Raw genomic sequence first — 20,018 nt, 5'->3', positions numbered from 1 at the left:
ACTACAGTACTTGGTTGAAGATTTAACTGTTAGGTCACGATCGCCGGATGCAGGCAAAATTATTGGGAAACTCATAGATTTTCCAATCAATAGGCTAAGTGAACCTTTCTAAAAGCATGGACGTTTCCTGGGTCTATAGGATTTGAGTTGATTGAGTCTAATTAGCCAGAGCATTCTCTCTTGTAAAAGAAGACAGAAATAAAGTCATTCATTCATTCTTGTGCGAAAAATAGAAATATCTATTTTTTTTCAGCATTGCTAAAACGACACCACATTTGTTTTGAGTACTGTACTGTCATGTTTATGCTTTCTTTCTTTCTTTCTTTCTTTCTTTCTTTCTTTTGTTTTGTTTTGTTTTTTGATGAAACAGAAACAACGTGAAAACTATATGCAATCTAACTTCTTCATTCATATATTTGTGAATGAAACAACTATTTGAAGTTGGCTTGGATATATATAACTTATCTTTTTTTTACGAGTTTAGTCAATGGATTCTTCTTAAAGGGGAGGATGTCTCATTCATAATTAGGATCCGCACGCATCATTCAAGCCTGCCTGCCGGAGAGGAAACAGCAGGTCCCTGGGGGCCTGGCCGCTATATAGAGAGCGGAGCGCGCTTCCACAGCCCAGTGCCGGGGCTCAGGAGCCACTGCATGCGCATCTCTCACCACACTCACCGTCAGAGAATGGATATTATATTAAGCAGTATTTTTTAAGCTACTTGAAAAGGTAAAGTACATTTTTTTTTTTTATCCCGCAGCAGTTTCGCGAAAAGGGTAAAAGACGATGAAGAGTTCAAGGTGTGCTCAGATTTCGGGAATTGATTAGTTTACGTGTCGTTCGGTGTCTCTATAAATAGCTACAAACTAATAATTCGGCTAGGCTATCACCATAACCAATTTTGAAACCGTAGAGGTTGTCAATAAGAGTTGCATGTTGAAGATGTTTACTGCAGCGATATTTCAGCGGTTCACTTCAGAGGATCATCCTTAATTCCATTTCTGTTTTCCCTTGATTGGCTGCTACTAAATTATTGTCATTGGCATCTATCCGCAAACATTTATTTCACTGTTACTCCTCAGTCCATTATGGTTAGTCATAATGTAATATAAAAGTAGTACAATAATAATGAGGGTTATCAAAACTTGATTTTGCATTATCCATAATGTAGTCTTCATGAATATAGACCTCAAACCTTTTCTTTCTTTCTCTCTATGTCTCTTTCTTTCTTTCTTTCTTTCTTTCTTTCTTTCTTTCTTTCTTTCTTTCTTTCTTTCTTTCTTTCTTTCTTTCTTTCTTTCTTTCTTTCTTTCTTTCTTTCTTCTTTCTTTCTTTCTTTCTTTCTTTCTTTCTTTCTTTCTTTCTTTCTTTCTTTCTTTCTTTCTTTCTTTCTTTCTTTCTTTCTTTCTTTCTTTCTTTCTTTCTTTCTTTCTTTCTTTCTTTCTTTCTTTCTTTCTTTCTTTCTTTCTTTATTTTTTCTTTCTTTCTATCTCTATCTGTCTTTCTCCTTCTTTCTCTATATTTCTTTCTTTCTTTCTTTCTTTCTCTATCTTTCTTTCTATCTCTATTTGTCTCTTTCTTTCTTTCTTTCTTACTCTCTCTATCTCTCTTTCTTTCTTTCTCTATCTCTCTATCTCTCTTTCTTTCCTCCTATCTCTTTCTTTCTTTTGTTTTTACAGTATACAGTCTAGGCTACCTTACAATTACAATGAATGTCTTGAAGACATGAGACAATTCCTCACGACTTAGACCCTGTTGTTAACATGTTACAGGGTAAGAGGAGGACCGTCATGTCAGAGAAGAAATCCCGGAACTTGGACACTCGTCCCAAATGTGGCCTCCGCAGCTGGAGCGCCGACAGCTACACGTGGCGGGGCAAGAAGCGTTCCCGGAGCTCCCGGAACGAGTCGGCTCTGGAGGCGGAGAGGGTGGAGGAGCCGGGGGTCAGGTCGACGTCCTGTCCGCGGCGACGCAGAGAGAGGAAGTGTAGCTGCAGCGCCCTGGGAGACGCCGACATCGACGTCCCCTGTCGCAAGTCTCTCACCCGGCGATCCCTGCGGCAAAAGTTCCAGGATGCCGTCGGCCAGTGTTTCCCTCTCCGCTCCCACCACCACCATCACCACCACCACCACCACCACCACCCGTCGTCGGGGGCCTCGCGGCCCTTCTCGGTGCTGCTCTGGTCCAAGCGCAAGATCCACGTCTCGGAGCTCATGCAGGACAAGTGCCCCTTCTCGTCCAAGTCTGAACTGGCCCACTGTTGGCATCTCATCAAGGAGCACCACACCACCCACCCAAGTGCCATCCGGGGCCTGGAGGCTCCACACAAAAGCCCCATCCCATCCCCCTCCACCTCCACCTCCTCCCCGCCGCCCACACCCCTCTCCTGGGAAGACGTCCGCTGCTCCCCCGGGGCCGGGAGTGGTGGCAGCCTGGAGGACTGGGACCCCTCCTGTCCCCACGGGTCAGTGCAGGGCGGCTGCGGCTGCGGCCACACCGACTACATCCTGGTGCCGGACCTCCTCCAGATCAACAACAGCCCGTGCTACTGGGGCGTGCTGAACCGCTTCGAGGCCGAGGAGCTCCTGGAGGGCCAGCCCGAGGGCACCTTCCTGCTCCGGGACTCCGCGCAGGACGAGTTCCTCTTCTCCGTGAGCTTCCGCCGCTACAGCCGCTCGCTGCACGCGCGCATCGAGCAGAGCGGCAAGCGCTTCAGCTTCGACGGGCGCGACCCGTGCATGTACCGGGACCCCAGCGTGACGGGCCTGCTGAGGCACTACAGCGACCCGGCCACCTGCCTCTTCTTCGAGCCCCTGCTGTCCCGTCCTCTGCCCAGGACGTTCCCCTTCTCCCTCCAGCACCTGTGCCGGGCGGTGATCTGCAGCCGCACCACCTACCAGGGGATCGACGGCCTGCCGCTGCCACATCAGCTCAGGGACTACCTGCGACAGTACCACGTCAAGTGCAACGGGGCCTGTGCCGCCGTGTGACACGCGCCCGCGATGGACCGCGTATATACTTAGAGAGCTGCCCCTTTCTCGGTCCATTATTTGACTCATCGGTCCTTAACCCTTTCACTGCCGCACACTACCAAAGGGTTAACCCTTTCACGGCGACAATACACAGGGTTAACCCTTTCACTGCCGCACGACAAAGGGTTAACCCTTTCACTACCACACTACAGAAGGTTAATCTTTTCACTACCACACTACAGACGGTTAACCGTCTGTAGTGTGGTAGTGAAAAGGTTAACCTTCTGTAGTGTGGTCGTGAAAGGGTTAAGGTTTTAGTCGACTAAGAGGTATTTTTTTTGGTAGTTGATGTGTCTTTTTCTCACGCTGAATGAGTTATTTGCTGGAAAATTATAAGCACATCTCTGACATCACAATAACATTTGCAAACATGCTTTGGTCTCTCACGAGCACTAGATTTAAAGTGTTCCTCTGATTGATTGTATTGCGTTTCACGTGCATACGGACAATAACTTGGCAAAAGCAATCGCCGATTTTCCCATTAGATCGACTTTTTGATTAGTCGACGAGATCTGATGTGACTATCAGTCGACTTAGAGGGTTTTCTTTGGTCGAGGGCAGCGCTCTTCTGCATACCACGGCCTGTGTCACAGACAACAAAAGCGACCACTTAGAAAGGTAGCACAAATGAACATTGAATCCCTAGCCTCATCATGTCAGAAAGGTGATTCCAGACTGGAGTATACAGGACTGATCTACAAACAGCGAACCCACCACAGCTCTCACCGAAGACGAATGCTGATGTAGCACACATGGATTTTAACTCGGGTCTCCCTGAGTGGGAAGTGAGACATTTACCGCTCGGCTGAAGGGGGGGGGGGGGACAGACACCCCAGGGGAGGAATGAGGTTTTACTAGGCTTCAGGTGGAACTACTTCCCCTTATACTCACCCCACTTTGAACAAAACACAACCGCAGGGAAACCTGCAGGGACACGGCACCTATTGTAACACACCGCGATTCCAACCCAAGTCTCTCCCATATTATGCGGCAAGTAAAAAACATCTCCCGGTGAGCCAAAAGGGAGAGATACCAGGCTTACTATAGGCTTCAGGCAGAGCTAACGTGCTGCTCTCACTTTGTGTGTGGGCTGAACCGGTGAGATGAGGAATAGTGTAGTATGGATTATTTGATCATGTTTACTTCCTTGTGGGAGAGTTGAGTCAGACGTACCGGAGGCACGGCAGATGTGCCTACATGTTAAGAGCTGTCACATGGAATTGCTCGTCTAAAATGAACGAACGAATTGGACTGAGAGCGGATTGAAAGAGAGACAGAGAGAACACATTGAGGTTGCATCTCATCCCCGTCATACCATACCAGGTGTATGATGGTAACTGGGATTTGGGTGATTGGTCAGCCGAGCTGTCACTCTTCTGCACTCTACCAACCTGGGGCTGGCAGGCGACGCTACTGGTCGTGCGAGTGTAACGGAGGTACCGCGTGTCTATCCACAGTCACGATGGACAGTGTAGTGAAGTGGCTGTGGACGTTAAGCGGTACTGCAAGTAAACTCACTCCCCAGAGGCGTCCAGACACATTACCAAGGAGTGAATTCACCTCTTGGTCTAGTGGTCTGTGATGCCGCCCGCGGCGCGGGAGACCGGGGTTCAACTCCCACTCAGGGCGATCCCTTAACAGGGGTCAAATCGAAACACAACGCAGAGCGAGATGACACGGGTTACACGAGCCCGGGGTTGGTAGAGGGGAGGTGGCAGGGGCTGACCTGTGGGAAGATATAAGAGGGTGTTACTGTCCAAGGGTGCGCTCTCTTGGTGTATGGGAAGTTATGGAGTTGAGAGGTGATGCACCCCATCGGGTGTACAGAGAACCATGCCTAAGTGTTGAATAAAGACATAAGTGACAAACAACCACAGCCTCTGTGAGTCATCCGTTTCCGAGGACGTTACATTGGTGTCAAAATTATGGTAATTGGGTACACCTAAGTTACATCACATCATACCAGGTGTATGATGGTAACTGGGTACACCTAACTTACATCATATCATACCAGGTGTATGATGGTAACTGGGTACACCTAACTTACATCATATCATACCAGGTGTATGATGGTAACTGGGTACACCTAAGTTACATCACATCATACCAGGTGTATGATGGTAACTGGGTACACCTAACTTACATCATCATACCAGGTGTATGATGGTAACTGGCTACACCTAACCTGGCTTTCAAATAATTTTCACACTATTGTTGTGGAAATCAGTGATTTTATATGTGAACGGTGCACAATACTTTTTACCATGGTAATAGATCAACTCATCTCAGTCTCATACACCACTTAACGTGGATATCCATGACACCGCTATGAAAGGCAACCATTTTGAGGTGTACCAGCCAAGTGACTATTCAAGAATGTAGATTTGAGTGTGAATGGCTGTTCTATCGAATCAAGGTCTATGGTATCTTAATATAACCTGTCTCATGTAAAGTGAAGTACATATACAACCCTCAGTGCTTGTCATCTGATGAACCTATCTATCTCAAACCCCGGGTTTGATAGACCCCGGGTTTGAGATAGGTCAATTCCCTTTTAAGAATTCTCTGTTTTTACACATACAGAACAGAAGTTCTTTTTGTACACATACAGTACAATTGCCTTTGTTATACAGCCTTGACAGCTGATTTCAGTGTATTTTTTCTCTACAGCCACTAGATGGCGGTACAAGTGAACCTTTAAAACCTCTCTGTCTTCTCATGATGAACTACTCACAGCATAGCCTGCCTGTCAATCACTGGCTTCCCATGGGAAACTGGCTATAAGCCACATCGCTGCATCAGATGTAGTTTAATTGTGACAAACAAAATAATTGCTTTTTGAATATTGTTCACATGTCACAATATTGTTCGACTAACCCAGTCGCTGGTTTGCTTAACAGTGGGACAGTGGCCCTAGAAGTGCTGTAATCTTAGTATCTGGAGGCATTCAGTCTAATTTTCTTCTTGTTAGGCATATTGTATTCATAGTAACACACAAAAAACAATAAATGCCATTTGCACTGCATCTGTTGTATGACAGTTTGTTCTTAGCACTTCAGTTCCAACCCGATCTTGCTTACAATGTGAATAAAGTACTAATCAACCACAGGAAAAGGGTACATATTGTACGTTATGTTATAACCATAAGTAATATATTGATGTATTTACTTAAAGGGGAACTATTTTACTATTTCTTTCACTATTTGGGCACTTTTACACAATTCCTGTGAGTCTATGGAACACCTCTGTAATATATATATTTTTTTTATTCATTGTTTTGTATTTCTAATCAAGTCCTCAAAAACAGCATTTTTCTACCTCAAGATCTCGAGCTGTTTTGAGCTGACTGTGTGGAGTGGTCAGCAGAACTGTGTGCAGCTCATCTTGCACGTCTCCATTAACATGCAGCAGTGTCTTTCTGACATCACATATCGCGCACATTTTCAAATGACTCAGTTCAGTGAGGGTGAATATTGTGAGAGGAGAATTGGAAGAATGCGCCAATATGAGAATTAGAGACATAGATCATATTAATATAAGTTCACATAGCTAGGAAACAATGCTAAACACTCAAAAAGGCCATTTATAAGATAGTTCCCCTTTAATATTGGTCGCCTGGAAATGTGAAGGTTCCTGGTTCGACTCCAGCTTCTCCTGGCAGTGTCCTGGACACCCCTAACTGCTCCCGATGAGCAGGTTGGGTACCTTGCATGGTCGCCTCCGCCGTTGGTGTGTGAATGTGTGAGTGAATGGGTGAATGTGAGGCTTAAGGAATGTAAAGAGCTTTGGATAAAAGTGCTATATAAATGTAGTCCATTTGTACAATGTGTACATTACAAATAAGTACATATATTACATATGCAAGAATTGTAAACCTTTAATGTTTTCAGAAAATATTTGAGCTCCCCTGCTGGGGAACAAACCCGGGGTGCTCGCATGGGAGGCAAGTGCCTTTACCTCAAAACTACAGAGACACACTTTTCTGATAGCCTCGCCCCCAAACCCTAACCATAACCGTAACCACACTGTTACCTTAAACGTTAAAACAAACCATCACCATAGTATTTCTGTGTTTGTATCAAGGTGGGTGATGAGTGGCTTAGTCTAGTGGTGAGAGGACTGTGTGTCTTAGTGTAGTGGTGAGAGCACTAAGTGTCTTAGTCTAGTGGTGAGAGCACTATGTGTCTTAGTGTAGTGGTGATAGCACTATGTGTATTAGTGTAGTGGTGAGAGCACTATGTGTCTTAGTCTAGTGGTGAGAGCACTGTGTGTCTTAGTGTAGTGGTGAGAGCACTATGTGTGTCTTAGTCTAGTGGTGAGAGCACTATGTGTGTCTTAGTCTAGTGGTGAGAGCACTATGTGTCTTAGTCTAGTGGTGAGAGCACTATGTGTCTTAGTGTAGTGGTGAGAGCACTATGTGTCTTAGTCTAGTGGTGAGAGCACTATGTGTCTTAGTCTAGTGGTGAGAGCACTATGTGTGTCTTAGTCTAGTGGTGAGAGCACTATGTGTCTTAGTGTAGTGGTGAGAGCAATATGTGTCTTAGTGTAGTGGTGAGAGCACTATGTGTCTTAGTGTAGTGGTGAGAGCAATATGTGTCTTAGTCTAGTGGTGAGAGCACTATGTGTGTCTTAGTCTAGTGGTGAGAGCACTATGTGTCTTAGTGTAGTGGTGAGAGCAATATGTGTCTTATTGTAGTGGTGAGAGCACTATGTGTCTTAGTGTAGTGGTGAGAGCACTATGTGTCTTAGTCTAGTGGTGAGAGCACTGTGTGTCTTAGTCTAGTGGTGAGAGCACTATGTGTCTTAGTGTAGTGGTGAGAGCACTATGTGTCTTAGTCTAGTGGTGAGAGCACTATGTGTCTTAGTCTAGTGGTGAGAGCACTATGTGTCTTAGTGTAGTGGTGAGAGCACTATGTGTCTTAGTGTAGTGGTGAGAGCACTATGTGTATTAGTCTAGTGGTGAGAGCACTATGTGTCTTAGTGTAGTGGTGAGAGCACTATGTGTCTTAGTCTAGTGGTGAGAGCACTATGTGTCTTAGTGTAGTGGTGAGAGCACGATGTGTCTTAGTCTAGTGGTGAGAGCACTATGTGTCTTAGTGTAGTGGTGAGAGCACTATGTGTATTAGTCTAGTGGTGAGAGCACTATGTGTCTTAGTCTAGTGGTGAGAGTTTGGTTACAAACCATTCAGTTTGTCTTGTGATGTATAGTCATACCACTATTATGAGTACTCTGCATTGTTGTGTACATAGTCTACTTGCTGCATTACCCGGTAGAAGAGAAGAATTGGCCTTCGATGGCGGTGGAATGAAAGGAATGGTAGACGGATAACCGAGCTCAAATCAAACATCAATGCGTTTAATTGCATCAAAAACAACACATAACTAATCAAAAGGTGTGGCTTTCAGCAAACTCCGGCATGAGTTTCTGCTGTAGTGAGTCCATATCAAGAGAATCAAAGCAGCGTTGAATCCTTCTAGCTAGTAAAGTTCTGTTTCTCTGGTGCATTCATTGTTCAGTTGTCTCCTTTGTTTCCATGGGGATCCGCGTCGGTGTCTCTCCGTAGCTGTGTGAGTCTGAGTGAGTGAGTTTCAGCAAGAGTTCCCTCCCGCTTTCCCAGCGTTTCCTTTTTATCAATGAGCTGAAACCGCTGTGTGATGTCATCAGTGTGATGTCACCTAGACGTTTCTTCCAATCACGACTCTGCTCAGTTTGGTATTTGAATTTGAGGGTTGTCCTTAGAAGGCCAACCGTTCTCTGGCATTGTTCCAAATTAGAGAAATAGAATGAGTCTAAAATAAACTTAATACTTTTGGTATTAAGCCTCAAGATATTTATAGTTGAATTCTGATTGATTCCCTAGACACAGACATATCATTCTTGACTCAAAACAGCTTTACTAGAGGAGAATCACCGTCTTTTTGACCATTAAATCCTTTTTCTACAGATTCTAATCATTCCTTTTAGCTTAAATTGGTCTCCATTTTAAGCAGTTATTATTCAGCACTTTGAGTATTGTTCAGTTTGGTTCAGAGAAAGGTTTAATGGCAAACTTTGGTGATTCTTTTGTCATTCACACAGCATATTTTATTTCATTATGTTCAGCATAATTAGTCCATCATAACAGTAATATTTGCAGTTTAATTCACACTATTTTAAGTATATAAAAACACAGTTGAAAGTATATTTGAGTTACTTGAAATAGTAATCCTTAGATCCTCCTCTTTACAGCTGTCTCTACTCTGTGTCACAAGAAACTCCACAACAGATAACAGGCGCATGTGATCTGCCCAGCTCATTGTTCCAGCTGTTTTGACCACCTACTATATGTAAAGTGAGCTCTGTGTTTCCCACAGCACCCACCGTTTGTATTCACACACACAATCTATGAGAAACAAAGTCACCAGGTTACTAGTATATCTAATTGCCAATCATTACATTTTGACTGTATAAAGACTAGAAACATGATTCATTCATTTTTGCACACAGTAGAACTTACTTAACACAAAGACTATAAGTATTATGCAGTTCCTTAAACTAGAAACAACCATCTGTTTTCTATTTAAGAATGTAGCCTCAGGACTTGACTCCCTGTGGTTTTCTGGTCTATGATTGAAAAGCCATCTGCCAGCCACTATGTATTCACTTAAGGGCATCACAGACCTTTTCACATGTTTTATGAGCTATAAATAGCATAATATACGTAATTCCACACTTCGATAGAGACAATCTATCGCCAATTAGCCAGTATTTATGCTAAATTTAGATCATGTCTTCTGCTTACTGCTTTCCACTACCTGGATAAAAAATTAAACATTTTAAACCTCACTTGGATAAAAATACACACTCCAAACCACACTCTTATCCTAAAAAAATCGAAAAAACATACTTTTTCTACCTATAATTATACCACTCAAACATTTTTATTTTCAGTCCAATTTCATTCACTGTGTGCAGTCTTTGACACCTGTTTACCCCCGTCAGACATCGCTTACCAGGATACATTTCCACTGGTTTCCATTTGACGTGTCAAATTCTGACTTTGAACAGAGAGAGGGTGCAGATTGACTGCTGATTCCCCTCTTTGTGCCACTAACCAACAATTTTGGCTTCAAGCAAAATTGACCTCTGATTCCGCCTTGTTGACCTCTGATTCCTCCCCTGCTCCTCCTCTCAAAGCATCGGCCGTCTTGAGCTGTCACTCAATAGGGGCATGACCCCCTGCTGTATGGCCTGTCAGTTGAACCAGGAGCTCTTCCCTCGGATGACAGTTGCTTAGATCTCGGTGGGGGAGATGAGAAAGTTGTGCTGTCTTTTACAGCCGTCTTTGGCTTGACCCCCATTGACCATTGGAATAGTGGAAGAGGTTGTGATTCTCTCCACTCTCCGCCTGGTAGTTGATAAGGGATCAACCCCCCTCGTTCGATGTCATCCGAACAGGTGCTCTGGTCTTGGAGCCTTCTCGTTGACAGTCGGAGCAGGTCCGATAAGAAGGCTCCTCTCCCGTAGCTTGCTTGACGTTTGGCCTTTTTTGTTCCCCCTCCGCGTCCTCAGGACCTGGTCACTGCGTTGGCCGGAACTCTCAACGCTTGAGAGTCAGGCTTCTCCTGGATCTCTTGGTACCCGCGTTGTTATGGTCCCCCATGGAACCTCTGGGTGGCCACCGACCAGTGCCTCGGATCGTCAGTACCGATGGAGTCCTTGGTTTTCCTCCGCTCCACACTTTGGGGAATACTGACCACCAATCTCCCAATACGTGTACTGCAGTAAGTATCTCGCTTCGGTGGACAATGCAGGTTACTTATATTACAACAATTAATTGATAATTCCCAATTTTTCCTCACTCAGACACATTTGTTACTGTCCTGAGTTTGACAACTTATTTCTTTTCCAAATCATTTATCTATATATTTTTCATGGCTTCTATATGTTAGTATTCAATTAAATCACATTTCTCTCATTACTTTGTGCTGTACTATAATACTAGACTAATGTCTCAAGTTCAACACATCATATCCCCACCACCCTTTGAGTGTGTAATTACCATTACACACTCATACCTTTTTTCCAGACAGGTCCTTGGTCCGGACAGCGCCGCTCTGACGGGTCCCATCCACCAACAGACCCTATGTGTGGTAACAAACCATATTCCCCTTAATCACACATCTTTCACACACTCTGCCAGCCTCTAACAAGCCGTCACAGAGTCCCCCATAAGACAATTATCAATTCCACACTTCCACACCTTACACTAAAACTATTTGGCCAATGGCGACCAAAATTTTACCAGAGCTTGTCTATGTACAGAGAACCTTGTTTCCCCAACCGTATACACACACCAAATTGTGACGCAACCTCCCAGATTCTACATCTGGACTCTAATGAGCGGAAAACAGAATCATGAATTAGAATATAGACCAGAGGTCAGCAACCTTTTTGACATGGAGTGCCTGTTTGAAATATAGTTGTAACTAGTGTGCCTCAACAATATTCCATGCATCGTCATTTTTTTCTTCTCATAATCAGGTATTTTTTTTTATAATTTTTACATTATTACATCATTATTGTTATTGTTATTATTAACAATATTATTATGATGGTTGTATCAACCCTAAATCTGAGTTGGGGGGGGGGGGTGAAATGCAGACAAACAGCTGCATACAGTGCGACCATTTCACTCACATTTGCCCATTCATTTTTGGACACATCACACACCATCGGTGTGTGTACTGTACGTGTGCTGTCATAGCTCCACCTACAGGCCTATTGGAGAACACCAGGAGAACACCAGGACGCGTGCCATGGGCGGCTACGTGGCGTAGTGGGCAAGGCGCTCGCCACGAATGACGGAGACACTGGGCTTGCCTGTTCGAGCCCAGCGCTCCACATTGCTTTCAGTTTAGCTGGCCGTCCGTACTAATACACATTGGCCGTATTAGGGGGTGGGAAACTGATGGGTGGGGATCGGGCGTTGTGGACAGCGACTCCTACAGGTCGGTTGGTGCGCCTGCGCAGTAGAATCAGGAAGTGTCGGGGGCAGCGTGAGCCTCCCACGCGTTACTCCTCGCCACTGAGAGATCGAGCTGCGCAGGTGAAAAGATGCGACTGCTGTTACCTCAAGTACTGAGAAAGTAAGCTGTCCCAGTCTGCTCCAGAACTAGGAGGCAGAGGGCCTATCAGCTGGTCGCCACATACACCCAGCTGATGGGACGCCAAGAACATCATCCGACAGCTGACCCTAGCCTGATAGTATCATTGGTCCAGAGATAGAGATCTAAGAGACAGCTTCCATCAGGCTTTCGACCAGACTCATTGAGCATCAGCTGATGACAAAGATCTAAGCCAGCCGGTCTAGGCCATTCACCGGGCCGCTCCTTGCATCAGGGCCATGGACTGCAGAGGGGGGTGTTTGGACTGCGGGCAAGGGAAGGAGGAGAGACCGCTCCGGGATTCTTCACAAATGATAAATGAGGCAAGTTTGAACCAAACACATACAGATATTACGGTATCATCTAAAAGATATTAGGTAATAATGTACTGAACTTGGTTCAGAATGAAGATGTTTTTGAATGTGCTGTACATTGCAATGGTAAACTTGGGTTATGTGTGACTTCCCTGAGATTATATTTCATTCTTTGTGAAGAGTCTGCAAATTTTGTTTTTGTTTCTTGCTGTTGTCTGTTCTTCGCTACTGAAAGAATTTGATAGGAATTGTTTATTTTGAATAAGTTTGTTGGGGAAATGCCCCTTTTGGCGAGATACTCTCCTGTTTTTTTGTGATTCTATTTTTCAGCTTGGTGGTTAGAGGGATATGGCGCAGCTGCTCCGGCCTTGACAAAACTGGACTGAACACTGTACTCTTGGTCCTTCGACCACCGTCTGGACATTTGCAAAGAGACACTAATGATGGTTGGCTGTTATGGCAACTTCTCTTCTGCACGGGACACAGGGTCAATCCAGAGGACCTTTTGTTTTTAGATAATAAAAATAGTTTTTGCTGAGTTATTATAATTTGTGTTATTTTTGGTTTAAGGATAATGTTTTTTGTTGTCTTTATGAAGTGATAATGATTGTGATTAATTATCAGACGGGGTGTTGTCGTGGAATATATTATCATGTCATTAGACAGCTTGACTGGTACACTTTTGACCAGCTATATAATGTGCTCAGATATGGCAGACTCTACTGTCTCTTTAAATCTAATTCTCAGTTAGCAAGACTGTTTAACATTCCAGTTGGGAACATCACCGCCTAGCCAAGGTTGATTCTCCTAACTGGGCCATTTTCATCATCATATCTGATATTATGTTACGTCTGACAACTGTGTATTTAACATACGTGTGAACAGCGCTCTGGGTCAGTCTATGGCCAGACGCTAATGTGTTAACATGTTGTCTGACTATAAACTGTCCTTTCATTGTGGCCACGGTGAAATAAACGTCCCTATTATTATTAATAATGACTCGAAGAATGATTTGTAAACGGCTCATCGTTTAGTCCTTTAATATTTCCCATTACAACGTGTTACGGCGTCATTGGCAGATTAAGCATAGCGGGGAATGACGAGTTACGGCGTCCTTGGCGATTAAAGGGTTAATACCAGATGTAAACTTCTACAATATAAGTGGGTCCATAGAGTATGACACCAGATAAATTACACAAGTTTGATCCCATGATCCCGGATGGATGTACTAGGTGCGGGGTAGAGGTGGGGACCCTGTACCACTGTATGTGGGAATGTGAGAAGATACAGGAATATTGCAAAGAGATTTTGGAGCTCGTATCTGAGATGACAGAGATAGAAATCCAGACCGATCCTAAGTTATGTATACTACAGTACACTTATAGCCAGATACATTTCCAGCTTATATTAGAGAGAGGAAATTGATACATTTTTGTCTGTTGACTGTTACAAGCCAAGAGAGTGATGGCTCTAAACTGGAAGAAGATACAGAGACCAGGAGCTAAACAATGGTTAAAGGAAGTGTCAGAAAACTTAGCAATGGAAAAGCTAATAATGTATCTTCTCAATGATTCTATAGCTATATGATCGTTCTCTAATGTATAGTGGAATAGCTGCTTACTCTGCTGTTGTATCACGTTATAATAAAGAGTTCATTCATCTGATTGGTCCTTTGGAAATCACGTGGAGGCGGAGACAGCGCTGCGGGTGAAAACGGTTCTGACCGTTGTTTTATTGGAATATCCAACAGCTTAAATTATCTGGTTCACAGCATCAATTATTTTCTATCTCTAATCAGCTTTTCCCGGAGGGCTTCTTAGTGGCGTCTCTTATTCTCGAACTGGTGGGGTGGTTTCTCCGTCTCTGCTTCTCCGTTCTCTCTGCGTGTCTCTCTGCGTCTCGGTGTCTCCGTGTCTCTGTCTCCCCTCCATCATTCAACCTGTAGGTTTTATAGAGAAGAGAGAACCCCCCCCCACCCTTGCGCCATCCAGTGCCGTCACCCCAGAGAGCCTGCTTTCCTATTGGCTAGAAGGTCTCCCCTCTCAGTGATTTGGGTCTTGCGAAACAGCGTTACAAGGTGACCTTACAGAGGGGACAGGAACTAGTCTTCTCTTAGAATGATCTACCCAAGTGTCCCTGAATGCGACCCTCATACCGATTGAAATAATGGGCTGTTTGGACTGCTTAGCTAAAGTAAACAGAACTCTGGGGCTGGCCTTCAGGCCTGACTTAAAGTTAAGTATTCGGCCCTCCATCCCACTTTGTTGTGGGGAAAGAGGTTTCATCCTGTGGTCTCAGTACATCTGTATGAAACGATCACCCTTCCTTTGAACTGTGGGGCTGTGTAGTCATAAAATCTCTTCTAAACCTTACACAAACACGTTTTTCTGCTGGTCTCAGCTTATTTGAAGGCTATCCACATTTGTCCTTCCCTGACCTGTATTCAGTGTTTCCCCTCCGTACATCTCAAGGTACCATTTAGACTGAGGCCAGTTAACAGCCTTCTTGTTGACTCAAATGTATGGTTAACCTAACAGGTGATTTGGCATGGCTGTGCGTCTCTATTTTTCTAAGAGAAAAGAACCTAGTTCTTTGCTATTTCATATATGTGCTTAATTTCTATTGTTTAATTTACAGGTTTTATTTAGATAAATATACGACACTAACAAAACAGAACAATTTGAAAGGACGTGGACATCATTTATACATTTCTTGAGAAATGTGAGAATCTAAAGGAAAGGGATAGGAAACAAGAGAGGTAAGGGATAGGAAAGGGGAGGGAAAAAAGAAAAAAAAGAAAAGAAAGAAAAAACAGATGAGGGTATATTTATTATTATTTTTTTGTATTTCTGTGATCTCTTATAATTTATTTAATATTTGTTTTTATTATTGTAATAATGTTTGCGTGAATGTCAATTCAAATTATTAGGGAAGGGAAGGGATTGAAGGGCGTCTTTTTTCTTTTTGTCCTGTGTTAATGTCTGTATATATGTATGTATGTATGAAAAAAGAAAAGAAAATGCAATACAAATATTGTTAAAAACTTTCTTTTTTCTTTATCACATAATTCTTCATATTAATATCTAACATCTTAATAGGCCTTTTTGTTTACAGTTTGATTGTCACTGATACACATAAAATAGACATATAAAATCAGTAAATTGGCATATGGATCTGGGAGTGAGACAGCACACAACAAACATCAACTTAACAGGCCTGAGGAAAAAGTGTAAGATCTGTCATTAAACAGCTGTCTCCACTTGCATATTATAGCAATTTCAAGCAACTGTTTCTCACGGTATATCTATTTAGAGAGCCCAAATGCAGTTTAACACTGGCTCGTCTACTAAGCTCCAGCAAACCACCAAGGGGTAATGTACTGCACCAAACTACTGTACTGCATGTTGTAACAGGATGAGTGTATATAACACTGACATAATCGTTTAACTATGGGATTTGCGTGTAATATCGTTGTCCCATCCCGTTGCTGATGGTCTTTTAGGGTTGGACAAGTTCTTCCCAAAAAGTGAAGAGACCACTGGTGTCAACAAATCAGAGGAAGACAAGACAGGTATGTATCATCATCATCATCAGTTTGTTTTTTGGCTGTCGGGGTTTGATCCTCCTGGCCGTGACACTGGTATCCGCTACATGTCAACGTATAGTCTACTCTAGGAGGTCAATGGACAGAATCAGGAGCCATACATATTGATTTGCCTGAACCACAGGCATGAAAAATTAATGATGTCTTGTATGATCCAGTTAGCAATAGCATACGAAGCATCTAAAAAAGAGATGTAACGTTACACTGTACACAGGCCTATATACATTCATTATATTTGATATCCAACATTTTGAAACGAAACATTAGCTTTTATTCCCTTAGTGGCATCGTCGGTCTTCCTCATTCTTACATGAAGCATGTGACTATACAAATGTGTACCGGCGCGTGCACACACGCAAGTACGCACGCACACACACACACACAAGAGTTCGCAGCTTTCTTTAATGAAAAAATATCATTGATTAGAGCAAGCATTACCGCTGATATGGATCTGGCTATGAGTGAAACCCCACCTGAGATAACTATGGGGGAATTCACATGTATTACATTACCTGACCTCTGTAAGATTGTCTCTGAGTGTAATTCCGCCACCTCCTGCCTCGATCCTATACCAACAGCATTTCTCAAGCGGGTGTTTGATAGTGTCTCAAATCATGTCCTTGAAATCATAAATATGTCTCTTCAAACAGGCACTTTTCCAGATGCATTTAAAACAGCTGTAGTAAAACCACTACTAAAGAAAACAAACTTAGATGTAAACGAACTAAAAAGCTATAGGCCAATATCGAACCTTCCATTTATCAGCAAGATATTAGAAAAGATAGTCTCAGTACAAATAAACTCCTTTCTCAAAGATAATAACATCATGGATGAACTACAATCAGGTTTCAGAACAAATCACAGCACTGAAACTGCCCTTACCAAAATAGTTAGCGACCTCAGGCTAAACTCCGATGCTGGCAAAGTCTCAATTCTTGTCCTATTGGACCTTAGTGCAGCGTTCGATACGATTGACCATAATATCTTGATCAGTCGTCTAGAAAGACTGGTTGGCTTTTCCGATCATGTACTAAATTGGCTCATAACATACATTAAGGGAAGAAGGTTCTATGTTAAGCTTGGAGACAATGTATCCGAGGAACATAACAGCAATTTTGGAGTCGCACAAGGAAGCTGCCTTGGTCCATTACTCTTCTCACTATATATGCTGCCCCTCGGGGACATCATTCGAGACCACAATGTATGCTTCCATAGTTATGCTGATGATACACAACTATATATCTCCGCAGAACCAAATAACACTACAGCCATACAGTCCATTACAAATTGTCTGTTAGCAATAAACAAGTGGATGAACAATAACTTCCTAAAATTAAACGAAAGCAAGACCGAAATCCTATTGATCGGCCCAAAAGCGAAAAGGGAAGTGCTTTGTAAAAACCTGGGGAGTCTGTCATCCTATGTAAAGACTGAGGTTACAAGCCTAGGTGTCATCTTGGACTCAGACCTGACCTTTAAGTCTCATATAAATAAGGCCATGAAAACGTCATTCTTCCACCTAAGAAACATAGCGAAAGTAAGACCTTTCGTAAATAAAAAGGATGCAGAGAAACTTATTCATGCTTTTGTATCAAGTCGGCTTGACTATTGTAATGCACTGTTCACTGGTCTTCCCAAAGCAACCATTGGGAAGCTTCAGCTTATCCAAAACTCTGCAGCTCGATTACTAACTCATACAAGGAGAAGAGAACATATCACTCCAGTCCTGGCCACTCTGCACTGGCTTCCAATAACTCATAGAATTGATTTTAAGGTCCTTTTCCTAACATATAAAGCTCTTAATGAGCAAGGCCCAAAATACATAGCAAATTCCCTAGTTAGTTATCTGCCCTCAAGAACGCTACGGTCATCCACTACAGGTTTACTAGACACGCCCAGAAACCAAAAAAGGATAGGAAGTATGGCATTTGCCAACTATGCCCCAAAACTATGGAACACACTACCAACACACATCAGAAACGCCAGCTCTATACACATTTTTAAAGAAAAATTAAAAACGTACCTATACAGTCTAGCTTACAAATAGTTATGGCTTGGAAAAACCTGATGGATCCATGAGGCTAGGATAAGCCTTGTGGACCCAACTTTTTAGATGAAGGAACGGGTACATAGGAGACACGCCTCCAGTTTTTCAAAAGTTTTTGACACACCTCAGCTTCTGAGCTGAAGGAGTGTTTTTGCGGACCTCCCAAACTTTCAAACTTTTTAGATGAAGGAATGGGTACAATAGGAGACACGCCTCCAGTTTTTCAAACGTTTTTGACACACCTCAGCTTCTGAGCTGAAGGCGTGTTTTTGCGGACCTCCCAAACTTTCAAACTTTTTAGATGAAGGAATGGGTACAATAGGAGACACGCCTCCAGTTTTTCAAAAGTTTTTGACACGCCTCAGCTTCTGAGCTGAAGGCGTGTTTCTGCGGACCTCCCAAACTTTCAAACTTCTTAGATGAAGGATGGGTACAATAGGAGACACGCCTCCAGTTTTTCAATAGTTTTTGACACACCTCAGCTTCTGAGCTGAAGGCGTGTTTTTGCGGACCTCCCAAACTTTCAAACTTTAGACTGTTTTCTTTATGCGTTTTCTTTTTCTTTCTTTCTACCACAAGACGCGGCCACTGATGGGTCCATGGGACTTGGATAAGTCCTGTGGACCCAACTCTGGCCACTGACCACATGAGCGAACGGGTACATACGCACACAATACACGGCCACTGATGGATCCGTGGGACTTGGTAAAGCACTATGGACCCAACTATGACCACTGATAAAAACGTAACTACACTAGCATTATAAGACCTAAACATTGCTACCTACCATACAAGTGCATTGGTTTAGTGCATTTCCGGTTGCCACTGAGCGGAAATGTTTGTGCGGACCTGTTCTCCCAAACTGGTAAGCAAATGACTGTTTTTACGTTATTTTCATTTTTACGTTACTATTATTATTATTGTTATTATTATTATTATTTTTTTTTTAACATTGATCTTAACTGATCACTATGACTTTATTGCTTTTATCGTTATATATGCCTATAATTGTGTACAGCACTTTGAGCTACATGACATGTATGAAAGGTGCTTTATAAATACTTACTTACTTACTTACTTACTTACACACACGTGCGCGCGCTCGCGCACGCACACACGCACACATGCACAGACTATTAGATTTCATTGATGTAATATTTAGACACAGTAGCGTCTGTGGCAGTGTATTTCCTGCTGTACTAATGAAACTATCCCAGAGGAGGCACCTCCCAGATGGACCTGCAGGAGCCGCCTGGACCTCAGCTGGCCACAGAAGAGAGATGTACTTTGACTCATCATAGCTACTTAAAATAAAGATAAATAAAGAGGTTGTTGCTGTTGCCACTAGATCTCTCTCCTCCCTCCCTTGTTTACTGTTAGAAATTATTATTGCTGTGTTGATAATGCTGTGTTGTTTGCTTGTGTACTGTGAGGCAAGTACGAGGTCACTCAGGAATATAATACCTGACATTAACCCTTTCATTACCACACTACAGAAGGTTAACCTTTCACTACCACCTTTCACTGGTAGTGAAAGGGTTAAGCTTCTGTAGTGTGGTGGTGAAAGGGTTAAGCTTCTGTAGTGTGGTGGTGAAAGGGTTAACCTTCTGTCGTGTGGTAGTGAACGGGTTAATCTTCTGTAGTGTGGTAGTGAAAGGGTTAATGACTTAACCCCACCCAATACATGTCAATGTAACCCACCTGTATTCAAACCTGTGTCCCCCACTTGGGAAACCAAACATCTACCCTCAACTCCCATTGGCCAAGGGAAATATTAGGTTGACTATGCTTCAGGCAGGGATGCTCCACTACACCTAACCCTAACCTCAAAGAAATGTTGACAATTCTTACCCTGAATCCTATCGTTCTGTTGT

The 20,018-nt window shown here is 43.1% G+C and overlaps 1 protein-coding gene across 1 annotated transcript; it reads left to right on the top strand.

The window, feature by feature from the left end:
• Window positions 1-1,790: 1,790 nt before the first annotated feature.
• socs4 (suppressor of cytokine signaling 4) lies at window positions 1,791-2,990 on the top strand (the record flags this gene model as incomplete). The annotated part of the gene is made up of 1 exon (XM_084337659.1): window positions 1,791-2,990. One exon carries the CDS (start codon window positions 1,791-1,793, stop codon window positions 2,988-2,990), a length of 1,200 nt encoding a protein of 399 aa, XP_084193785.1.
• Window positions 2,991-20,018: the final 17,028 nt, after the last annotated feature.

The sequence above is a fragment of the Notolepis coatsorum genome (genome assembly GCF_963971535.1).
Source record: "Notolepis coatsorum genome assembly, chromosome: 20".
Taxonomy (NCBI): Eukaryota; Metazoa; Chordata; class Actinopteri; order Aulopiformes; family Paralepididae; genus Notolepis; species Notolepis coatsorum.
Note: the sequence above shows the minus strand (reverse complement) of the source record. Positions and strands in the feature narration are given on the sequence as shown.